Source organism: Chiloscyllium punctatum, chromosome 32 (assembly GCF_047496795.1).
Source record: "Chiloscyllium punctatum isolate Juve2018m chromosome 32, sChiPun1.3, whole genome shotgun sequence".
Taxonomy (NCBI): domain Eukaryota; kingdom Metazoa; phylum Chordata; class Chondrichthyes; order Orectolobiformes; family Hemiscylliidae; genus Chiloscyllium; species Chiloscyllium punctatum.
This window is the reverse complement of record NC_092770.1, coordinates 20,604,495-20,616,716: the sequence shown is the minus strand read 5'-3', so window position 1 is coordinate 20,616,716 and position 12,222 is coordinate 20,604,495. Positions and strand designations below refer to the sequence as shown.

Genomic DNA, 12,222 nt, shown 5'->3' with positions numbered 1-12,222 from the left:
GTGGTCTATCATGCTTATAACAGTTGGTTTAGTACCTTTTATGCCACATCTTACCAGACAAAAGTAGAGGATCTCTTCCTTGGCCTTTTTTCACATGATCAGACTCCCCGGTCAGGGAGCTTTCATCAATCTTCAGGTCATTTCCATGAATAAGCACACCGTCAGCAGGTAGGAGGTCACCTTAAAAACCAGGTCACAAATTAAGATAATCACAATGTGAACCACTACAGGTATGCCAATTCCATTAGGAGCTCAATCATTTTCACCCAGTAACAAATAAGAATTCAGTTGAGGGAAACTTATAGATCATTCATCCAGTTCCCCATTACTCAGGATGATGGGGTTGATAAGTATGGAAGATGCTGTCAAAAGGAGCCTCCGTAAACTTCTGGTTTGCATCATGTACAGTACATTAACAATAGTCGCAAGAATAAAGTTCAGGGTGGTTTTGAAGTTGAATATTGTGCAATTGCAGTCATCTGACCAAGTATCCAAATCACACAATGTACTGTAGATGGTAGACAGGCTGAGTCAGGTGGTGAGCTACTCATTCGAGATTCCAACCTCAAATTTGCTTTGCAGCCACTGTAGATGGCTCATCCTAGTTCCTCAACAACAGCAATTCACTTGTTAAAATGGTGGGATTCAGTAATAGTTGTGAAATTGAATGTGAAACGGAGATTCTCATTGCAAATACTTGCCAATCAGCCCAAGCCTGAATATTGCTCAGGCCTTGCTGCATTTGAATTGGTACGAGGCAACAAATATAATTACTGTTCAGTACAGAGTGATCTAACTTCAGGCCTTAAGATGGAAACATGATGAGTGATGAAGCGGCTGAAGCTGGCTGGGCCCTGGGACACTATCTGGAGGAAATTCTGCATCTATGTCTAGGGACTACTATGAGCAGCCTCCAAATTATCACAACCATCTGGTTTTGTGCAAGACAACTTTAGACAGCTTTCCCAGAATCCCATCTTCAAATAAACAAAGGCGCTTTGATGCCTAGTTAAATGCCAAGGGTGTAGATCTTTCTTTGGATTCTACCAGAAATACCTGGGTCCTGATAATTAGAATCATTGCACTCTTGATCCAAAAGATGGATAATGCTTCATTCCAGAATCAAACAAGGTCCTGGTGAGCAGGTATTGTAAAATGGTTGTTCAGCAGGATCATATTTTCACAACTGACTGCACAGGTGTTTAAATTAATTGGCCAGATTGGTTTTGTCCTGCTTTGTGGACAAGACCAACCTGATCATTTTCCAGTTTGTCAATGCCAGTGTTGCAGCTATACTGGATTAGAATGGCTAAGGGTGCAGAGAGCTCTTGAGTCCATATCTCAAGTACTACTCTTGGGATACTGGCAGGGCCCAAAGCTTCAATTATATGGCTTTCAGCCAAATCATATTGCTGAGTGTAAACAGAATTGCCTGAAGATCTGGTATCACTTCAAGATGCTCTGGATTCCTCCAGAGGATGGGAGGATTTGTTCAGTCTTTAGTTGTTATTTGTTAATTTACCATCATCCCTCAACTAATAGATTAAAGCTCTGTATACCTATGTTGTGGGATTACCAGATAGATTGCCTGCTGCATGTATGCTCTGCAGAAGTACCATTGCATTACAAATTTCATTTTTAGGTGTGCCAGGTGCTGCTTCTGGCAGATCTATACACAATCTCTTGCTTGGTGCAGTGGTAAAGTGAGGGATGTGACAGGCATCAAGGTTGAACAATTCTGATGATTTGTAGTGCCTCATGGATGTCTAGCCAGCAGTTCTCTGTTGTGAATTTAGCCCATTCAGCATGGGAGTGCCACTAGCATGGAGGGTATTCTCAATATGTAAAAGGGTATTTCATGTCCACAAGCATTGGGCAGTGGTCACTTACATACAGTCATGGACAGATGTGACTGCAAAGATCAGTCAGGAGGAGGTCAAATATTTTGCTGGTTTAAAATCACTTTCCTTCCCCCCCCAAAAGTAGTTGTCCCCTTAAAGACTTGACCAGCTTGATTAGTACTGCTGCTGAGCCATTCTTAGTGGTAGATATTAAAGACTCCAACTTACGATACATTGTGCCCTTGTCACCCTCAATACTTCCAAGTGGTGGTCAACATGGAGGAGTACTGATTCGTCAGGCAAAGGGGAGTGGTACATGGTAATCTGCAAGAAGGTTTCCTGCCCTTGTTTGACCAGATACTTAAGAGAATTCATAGTCCAGAGTCAATCTTTCGGTTCTGCAGCACAAGTACCTATATCTACTACATGCTGGATCTGTCTGTCCTGCAGCTAGATTGCAACGATAGCACTTGAGACTGTCTGTAATGGTTGTCAACCTTGACTAAGAAACAAGAGGAATGATTTTATTAAGCTGGAGAGGATAAAGACTTACCAGGATGTTGCTGGGAATGGATGGTTTGAATTAAAAGATGCCAAATCTTTTATACTGGAACATGAGGGGTGACCTTAGAGGTTTAATCTATATCCCTCATGATATAGAAGGTGAATGGCAGGTGTCTTTTCCTTGGTACAGGATTTTTTTTAAAAATGAGGACATAGATCAAAATAAAGACAAATGGCAATGTTTTTCCAAAAACAGTTGTGTGGAGTGAACTTCCGCAGGAAGTTGATGTGACCTCCAAATGCCTTTTAAAATGCTGCAACTATACAAGTACAATAAAAGAAATGCTTGGAGAGATTATATGAGCCAAAGGTAGGGTCAGTGTGGACTCTGAGCTGAATGACCTGTTCCAAATAATTGAATGACATTTCAGAAGACAACACAAAGTCAATTATACAGTGTTGAGAACTGTAGATTTCTTTTCCAGAAAGAAATTTGTGAACCAAAAAGGGTTTGTGGTCATTAGACTCTTGACTGAATGTCTTGGTGAGATTTGAACCTGGATACTTTAATTACCAGCCCAGCAATAATACCACTATGCCATTGCCTCTTCCTTGGATCAGTGCTCAACTAGAAGCTAAAATCTAAATATAAGCACATGACCAATGCTAGAGGAAGAGACCTGGATATCTCATCCTGTCTGACCAGGTACAATGAAAACTTGCATTTGTGCATTTATAATTCACCACCAATCCCACATTGCCCCCTAGCACTGGCACAACAGTAATTTTATAAATTAGTGAAATAATCTTTACTTGAAGTCATTAAAATCTGAGATTCCAGTTCAGTTTATAGAATAAGTGGTGAAAGGAGAAAATTACCATATTTAACTTGTGCAATGTCACCAACCACCAATTCTGCCACAGGAATCTGGATAACCTGGCCACCTCTTATCACAGTGAATTTCTGCTCTTGTTCAATTCGATTTTGTAGACCTCTGAATTGTTTCTCTTTACTCCAGTCATTGAAAGCTGTAACTATTACCACACATATAACTGAAACAAGAATGGCAACGCCTTCGATCCAACCAGCTTCTGATTCACCTTCATCTTCACCACCTGTTACTGTACCACATACTGCAGAAAGAACAGTTATAAAGGCATAAGTAGTCAGACATTAGCTCATGTTTTGATATTAATTGCAGAATGATTTCACAAGTACTATAAAAATCAGATTCAACCAGTCCAATTGCATTATCAGCCAAGCATCAGATTGACTCAACAGAAATACTGCAGTACTCAAGCTTAGTAGATGATATTTTCATTGGTGACCTACATTAAAAATCAGTGCTACAATTGACTAGCCTAATTAAGGAACCAATCTTTTTGGACCATTACCAGGAAGTGGGGGTGTAGGGGGTGGGGTTGGAGAGAGTCCAAGTTTAAAAAAAGGATAGACAGAATGATTAGCTCGATCATGGCTGATCTACCTTAAAAAATGTGGAGCAGGCTCAGTGGCTTGAAAAAAAAAAGTGTACACTGGGCCTTATTTCCAATGGTTTTTCTTGCTTGGAACAAAAAAAAGGTATGAGAAGTGGTCAGCCACCATGCTCACTTGTAAGTGACAAGTAGAGAGCTGTCAAAGGCTTCAGTTCATAAATGTAAACTAGCTACCATGGGTATATGACTTGGAAATTGTCAAAATTTTGTCCCTTTGAGAGTTCAAGTTCAGCTTCATGATAACTTGGTTTTGCCACAAGTAGTTCCAATCTGCGATTTTTATAGTTGTCACCTTTGGGGGCAGGGGTGGCAACAAGTGTGCTGTTACAGCAAGATGTACAGGCTCACATTAAAGCAGTAAGCAAATAACACTCCAAGTCAGGAAGCAACTCAGTAAACAGTTAACATTTTAAGGTTAACAGCCTGTAATCAGTTGTGAAGTGTTTTCTGACAGAAGCATTAACATGTCAGAACAGATGCTGTCTGATCAGCATCTTTTACTATTTTGTAATTATTTCAGATGTCCTGCAAAGTATTTTGCATTACAAAAATATTTTTGTATTTAATTGTAGCTAAAAGTCTTACAGGGTGCAACTATGGACCTACGAGTTCACATTAAGATATTCTCACTGCAGATGCTGGAAACAATATTTCCTATGAAGCAGATATTTACATCACAGATGGCTCCAGAAGAGCCAATACCTACAACTTGGCTCAGGTGTTAGCACTGCTAATTCATAGCACCAGCAATCCAGGTTCAATTCCCACCTCAGGTGACTGTGTGGAGTCTGCATATTCTCCCCACATCTGGGTGGGCTTCCTTGGATTTCTTCCCACAATCAGAAGATGTGCAGATCAGGTGCATTGGCCATGCTAAATTGCCAAGTGTTAGGTGGGGGAATAGGTCTGGGTGGGTTACTCTGGAGGGTTGATGTGGACTTGTTGGGCTGAAGGCCTATTTCCACACAATAGGGAATCTAAGATCATAACCAGTGTACAGAGTATAGATTAACACGAGCTCACATTTAGCCTTTCCAATAGAACTAGTTAAGCTTTTTTTTCTAAAATCTAGCTCTGCAAATTCTCTACAGTGGCTATAATGCAGAAAGTGAAAGTGTCACCTTATACAAAGGCTGAAGGAATAGTGCATTGATAAGCTGTCAATTGTTTCAGACCAGTAGTTTTTAAGTCTGATTTTAGTACATTGAAAGAGTTTATGTCCCAACATATGATATAGCAGCAGAGGAAGGTCACTTGGCCACAAAACTGTTTTCAATAAGCAATCTACTTTGTTTCAAATTCCACCTTCCAATATCCTAGATAACTTTAGATGCCCTAAAAATTGATCTCCACCTTCAAAATATTTCATGACCCTTTGAGGCTGAAAATTCGTGATCCTCAACATATTAGTCTTATAATAAAAGAAAAAAGTTTCAAACTGCCCTAGTTCTAGAGATTGCTTTTACCATATTTCATTTTGAATACCACAAATCTAGAGATGTGTGCAGGTATTCCATCTCCAGAGCAGCCATAATTAACATGGCATTCACAACATTTCAAACTAATTAGGAATACTTGCCTTCATCATCTCCCCCTGGAGGTTTATAGAAAGAAAGGCCTAGTGATATTAGGGCTGCAATCTCTAAAATAATTAGGGTGACATCTTGAAGTGCTTCCCATACTAACTGAATAAATGTTTTTGCTTTTTTGGGGGGTATAGAGTTCTCTCCAAAAACATGATGTCTTCTTTCAAGATCCACTGGATTTCCAGATAATCCTGCAGAGACAAAACATTTCGGTTAGTTATTCCAAATTAAAAGCTTCCAGTCAAGAGTTGAGTGAATTTTTAAACAGTTGGAAAAAAGTTCCAAAATATTTGCTACATATGGTCAAATTCTGACCTTTGTAATATAACCTACATGCTTCTTAGCACGAAGCGGAGTCTGATAAACCCATTTCAATTTTGGCACGCATAGAGTAACCTGTTGTTCTACACAAACGTAGAATATTAAATGTAGTAAACAAATAGCTAAAAAAGGTGAGTGATACAAGCTGAAAAGGAATCAAAGCTTCCAGCTATTTGATTTACTCTAAAAGGAGATGACAAGCTTGGCATAACAACAAACATGCATTTAGCAGCCAAGCTTTGGAACATTCCAGAAAAAGCACAAAATGAGAAATCCCCAGACTCAAATCCTCCTTATGAAAAAAAACCAGACTGGTTAAGTTCCATTAAACAAGTGTTATAATTAGTCAGGGTGCTGCATTCAAAGAGTTATAAACATGAACTATTCTCCATCCCTCCCCATTTGCAGTGGCAGTTACTGGAGCTGGAGGAGATTCAAAAGAACCTTTCTCCACAGGAGATATACTAAACAAGTCATATTAAGCAATGTGATTAAGTTTAACTACATTGGTGACATCAAAATTTACATTGTTGCATGGTTTAGACTGCCCCATTCTCTAATTGAGGATGGGAATGGTAACCAAAAGGATGGTTTCTTTCACTGAAGGGCTTGAGACACCAACAAAAATAGGCCATTTAAACCATCAAATCTGCAGTGACATAGTTCAACTTCATTTTCTTGCTTCTGCCCCACAAATCTTTCATGCCCCCGCTAATTTAAACAAAACCATCTATCTCAGCTTTGAATATATACTTAGCCAGGCAGCCTCAAGTTCTCTGCTTTAAAGAATTCAACAGATTCACTAGAAGAAACTGAAGAAGTTCCTCAGTCTTAATGGAAAACTTTTATTCCAAATTATGCCCTTTGGTCCTACCTTTAAGGGGAAGTCATTCTACATTTACCTCAAGTAAAAGATTTATGTTTCAAGGTTCCCTCATTCATCTATATTTCAGGTTTAGTACAGTAGTCCTATACTTACCAGGGTCCCTCCATTACTGGAATTGGCTTAATGAACTTCTTTAGACTGCCTCCATGTCCAGTGTATCAATCCTTAGATAAGGGGAGCACTATTAGTCTGACTAGTGCCTTGCGTAGTTTTAGCAAAGTGTCCTTTTATATCCCATTTCCTTTTAACTAAAATGCCAACCAGCTAACTTTTCTCATGACCTGAATTTGGGTATTTGTAAAGCTAACCATCCAATCATAAAAACAACAAAAAACTTTGCCCTTCGTTGTTGAGGATGGTCAGCAGGTAATCAGAAGAAATTGGTTAAGAAATAGCTTGGCAGCATGGATTGAATACAGAGTGGAAAAAGGGCTTCCCTACCTTAACACTAAGCAGCAGGAACTGAATCAACATATGCTCCATTCAATTTTCCTCTGTAAGCAGAGGTACATTTTAGCACAAGAAATCCTAATTATGAATTTATCCATTGATACTTAAAAATACACATTAAGCAACCAAATTTTATAAATACTTCCAAGTGATTTACAAATTATAAAGTTTGTGGCAAAATACCATGGGCTCCATGTAGAAGAGTCAGAATGGCAGAAATAACCTAAGAAAGAATTCAGTACATTTGGAGGAGTTTCCTAAAATCTTGGGGATTAACCAAGAATTAAGTTTTTAATCTTGTGATGTATAATAAGGCAAGTTTCTAAAATGTCAGTAAAAAAGTTTCATTTGGAATGAGTGACCATAACATGGCCAAAAAAAAAAAGGGAAAGAATTTTGGTCAGAAAAAACTGTGCTGAACTTAAATATGGGTAGAGATGACAGGGTTGGATTGGAACAGCAAATACCATTAAGAAAAAAAGGCAGATGTTTAAGAACATTGTTCTGCCAGAGGAAGCAAGATCAAAATAACTGTGGTTAACCAGTTAAGGATAGCAGAAAATGGAAAAGAAACAAGAGGATGAGGCCAGCTGATGCACTTGGGTAGGACGAACTAATAATGTTCTTCCCAACATCCTACCATTCACTATAACACAGCAGAGGTCTTTGTGCATGTACACTGGTCCCTTATAAAAAAAGGCATGGATACACTTGCCTTGAGTGGAGAGATAGTTAAAGATCAGGGATTTATGCTGGAACTGAACAAAAAGTTGGTTAGGTTCCAGCTAGAGTACAGAGAGCTATTTGGAATCCACATTATAGGAGAGTCACAATAGCACTAGAGAGTGTGCGCAGAGGAGTTTGACTAGGATGTTGCCCAAGCTGGACTGTTTCAGTTGAGAGATTAGACAGACCGGAGGTTAATTTACCCTAGAGCAGGGAAGGTTGAAAGGGGGCACGAGATCTTCCAATCCTGCTGTTCCCATTCTACAAAGGACAGCCTAAATTCTTCAATGTTAAAGCCAGTTCATATTAAGAAAAACATTATAGCAGAACTGACTATTGGTATGGAGGGATTGTCTAGAGTGGTTCTGTAGGTTGGGCCTATACTCATTGGAATTCGTCATAAGGGGCAACCTTATGGAAGCATACAAAATTCTTAAATGGATTCAACAGGTAGGTGCAGAAAAGATGATTTCCTCTTGAGGGGGAAGTCTAGGACCAGAGGACATCAAAATAAGGGGTCACATGTTCAAGGGATAAGGAATTTCTCAACTTAGAAAGTAGCTATTCTGTGCAATTCTTTTATTACAGTCAGCTGTCAAGGCAGAGTTGTTAAATATATTAAATACTTGACTTTGCGTTATTAGGGGAAAATCAAGGGTTATGAAAAAGGCAGGAAAGTGGAATTGATCAGATCAGCCATATCAATTAAAATAGCAAAGCTGATTCAATGGGTTGAATAGCCTACTTTACTCTTGCACCCTTTTGGTCTTTTACAGTTGCCTTCTAGGTTTGTGTCATAGGAAGTTCATTGGCTATGCTGCTATTGCTGTTTACTGTAGTAAGGTTACCAAAACTTCACGCCAATAGTTTGCTCCAAAATAGCAAAAAAGTGGTTGGTGAAATTACACAAACATGAAAAAAATTGAATGCTATTCCAAATTGGGAATAAAGTGACCTTTGATATGTGTACTACCTTTCAGACTTGTGAAAATTCAATTTTTAAACAATTTTGATCCAGAATGCTTAGTACAGTTTTCATTAGAATCACTAGAGTATGAAGCAGAAATTCATCCAGAGCCCGAACCGACCCTCTGAACAGTATCCCACGGCAAATCCACTGTCTGCACATCACTGGACACAGGTGGATTAGCCTTGCTCAACTGCCTCAACTTCTTGGGGAGAAAACTGGAGCACCCAAAAGGAAACTATGCAGGCACACAATGTGAATGGAAACTGGAGTTTGCACTGAGTGTGGAACTGAACCAGAATGCCTGATGCTTGAGGCAGCAGTGCTAACCAGAGCCACCATGCTGCCCCAACCACAGCCACCATGCTACAACATTTCTAGTAGTTCTCAATTTAAGAGTTTGTAATATTCATATACAGTCATATATGAATCCAAAGTATTTTACATATTCATTCCCTCATTTGAACTACCACAGACTGATGCAGCAATGACTGCATCTAGTGGGAGGAAAGATGCAGCCATCCCAGATTCCAAAACATTAGTCCAGGCATAAAAAGAGGAAAGAATAGTCATTGAGACGACTATTACTGGTGGTAATGTTAATGAGCTCGCCAAAATTTGTGAAGTACCTAGAGACACTGTTCAAAGTCACTACTTAAAACAAGAATCTTGAAATCCTGTAGAAGGTGGACCATTCACTAAATGGCCTATACTTCTGAACGGAGTTGAAAATAGAAATCATTTTCTGAAATTTACAGTAATTGTAACAAAGTACCCCCAAGCAGTGTTGGTGCAAAATCGAGGGATATGACTTAGCTATAAAGCTTCAGGTAAGACCTGGTACAGCAAATTCAGATTAATTTCAAGTATAAATATGGGCTTAATGTAGATGCAATTCAGAATGGCAAAGATATACTTTTAATAGAAAATTTGGTTAGGACATTAAGATGTTGCTTTACAGATAAACCATGAAATTACAGCAATTTTGTTTTCTGCTTTTGACCAGTTTGAAGGAAGGGAAGCCTTTGTTTCTAGAATGGACCAAAACATCCAATTCACTAGACAGAAAAGAACCACTTTTTTTGAACAGTGTTGCTGCAGCTTTGAGGTTATTTAAAAGCCATGACCAAAATAGTTGTACAGTGAAGGTGCAGAGCAGTCTACCAAAACCACTAGAAAGGTAGTGTGAGGCCTTGGGATTTTTTAAAAAAAAACTATAAAAGCTGAAGCAACAAAGCAGCCTGGATGGGTCTAGCCAGCTCAGGCTAGGATTTCTAGTTTTTTTAAAACAAGGTTTTTAGGCTCTGCTTTAAGCAGTTGCTGTTGTGGGCTTGAAGTGGAAGCTATTTTATCCCCCTCTCGATTACTGCCAGAAACTGGGGGGGGGGGGGGGGGGGGGTTCTCTTCCCAACCTATTGCACCAAATTTTTTTGATTTTGCCAAAAGGGTATTTATGGGATGTTACTATATGGGAACAGTGATTAGTAATAGATACTGCATTATTCTGTCAAGTTTGCCAATAGTCAAGTTATTCTAAATTCCTCTGGCTTTATTTAAACACTAAATTTAAAATGTTGTTTTGCTTAATAGAGTGTAGTGTCACCAGCTGCATTCCATCCAGAATGGAACACTTTACATTTGCCTTAAATAAATGTTGTTAAGGTTTAGGCTACCTTAAAATATTGAGGCAGCCATTCAGGATCAAAATCCAATTTCAAGTTGGGTTTGGATTTTTGGACTCAAAAGGGAGTGAATGGTAGGTGCTAGTGTCGGTGCGTTGGGTGTTAAATTCAGTTGGTTGAACCAGGGTACATCTGGTGTAGTAAGTTCTTTTGGGAGACTCAAGGAGTTCTAAAGGCTGGAGAAAAAAAAAAAGTGGAGAGGAGAAAGCAGAGCAAGTCAAGCAGGAGAGGGGGAGTTGACTTTTCAGTTTGAAACCTTTCATCAGGGCTGGGGGGAAAAAGGTGGGTGGGATGATTGATGGATGCAGGTAGGTGGTGGCTGTTTGGTCACTGGGAAGGGTGGAGCAGATAGGTATAAAAGATGACAGGTTTAGTCATGTTAAGTGCATGGGGTGGAGGGGGGCGGGGCAGGGCAGGGCCAGGCCTGGAATGAGGTAAATGATGGAGACTTTGAAGCTGGTGACTCCTACATTAAAGGCTATATTGGGGGAAGGAGGAGGAAGGAGGGATCCTTCCTCCAGTTTGCGTGTGGCCTTATTTTTGATGGTGGAAGCAGCCTGGATGGACACCACTGGGGGGAGTAGGGGTGGTGTTGAAATGGCTGGTGGAGGTGGCGTTGGTTGCAACACTGCCCACACAAAAAAAAAGTTCTCTGAACCAGTTCGAGTCTATGCTCGATCTGATTTACAGGAGACCACACCACAAACAGGTGCAGTAAAAATTAGAGAGAGAGGGGAAATCCCAGCAACTCACTGCTGGGGGAAGGGGGGGAGGGGGGGGGGGGGAAAAAAGAGAGAGAGAGAAGAGGGAAAAAAAAACAACATCTGTTGTTATGTCCTAGAGAGTGGAGTGTCTCATCCTGGGAGCAGATACAGTGGGAGGTAAAAAAAAGGAATTGGGAACATGGGATTGCATTTTTGCAGGGAAAAAAAGGGGGTGTGGGATGTTTAAATCAAGCTGTGAGAGTCAGGGTTTGTAATAGATGCCAAGTCAGTTGTCAGAAATGGGGAGGTCCAAGAAAGGGAGGGAAGGAGGTGTGGATGAAAGATGAACTGTTCAAGCTCCTCCTCATGGGAAGGAGGAGGCATTGCTGATACAGCAAAGAGAAAAAAGGAAAAAATGGTGCCAGCGTAACTGTGGAAGAGGGGCTGTTCCACATACCCTAAGAGGCAGGCATAGCTCAGACTTTGTCACCCCTCTGGTTTGTGGAAAGTGGGAGGATTGAAAACAAAGCATTTAGTGTAAGGACCACTTCTGCCAAGCAAAGGAAGGTCAGTAGAGGGGGACTGGTTGGGTCTGTGGGAGAGAAAGAGAGAGCCTTGATGCCATCAGGGAAACATAGGTGTAGAAAGATTGGATGTCCATGGTGAAGAGATGGTGGGAGCTGGGGATCTGCCAAATCGGGGAACAAGTATGGATGCAGTCTTCCTGGATGTAAAAAAAAGGGATTAGACGGAGTAGAGATAAGGAGATGAATTCTGTGGGGCAGGAGTAAGCGGAGATGATCTGTTGACATTTAGGGAGAAGATAGAAACTGGCAGCATGGGGTTGGAGGCACTGTAGAAGTGGTCGAGGCTGTGAATGGGAGAACTGAGGCAATGACTGGTATATAGTCTAGATGATTGTTTGGTGATGAAGGGGTCAGGTTGTGATCAAGTGGCAGTAGGAGAGGGTCAAGTTGGCACATGGCTTCAGCAAGATAGTTTGGTGTGCCAAAGTAGCACACCTCCCCTGTCAGCTGGTTTGGGGTTGGAGTGGAAGG

The 12,222-nt window shown here is 40.4% G+C and overlaps 1 protein-coding gene across 8 annotated transcripts in view; it reads right to left on the bottom strand.

The window, feature by feature from the left end:
• Nucleotides 1-12,222, bottom strand: part of LOC140457962 (plasma membrane calcium-transporting ATPase 1-like) — a 103,748-nt gene that overhangs the window by 60,952 nt on the left and 30,574 nt on the right. For all 8 annotated transcript variants that reach the window (XM_072551835.1, XM_072551832.1, XM_072551838.1 and 5 more), the window contains exons 3-5: nucleotides 5,422-5,619; nucleotides 3,225-3,479; nucleotides 55-180 (exon numbers count right to left, since the gene is read on the bottom strand). In XM_072551835.1, the coding sequence (XP_072407936.1) occupies nucleotides 55-180; nucleotides 3,225-3,479; nucleotides 5,422-5,619 (579 nt within the window). The remainder of the gene's footprint in view (nucleotides 1-54; nucleotides 181-3,224; nucleotides 3,480-5,421; nucleotides 5,620-12,222) is intronic.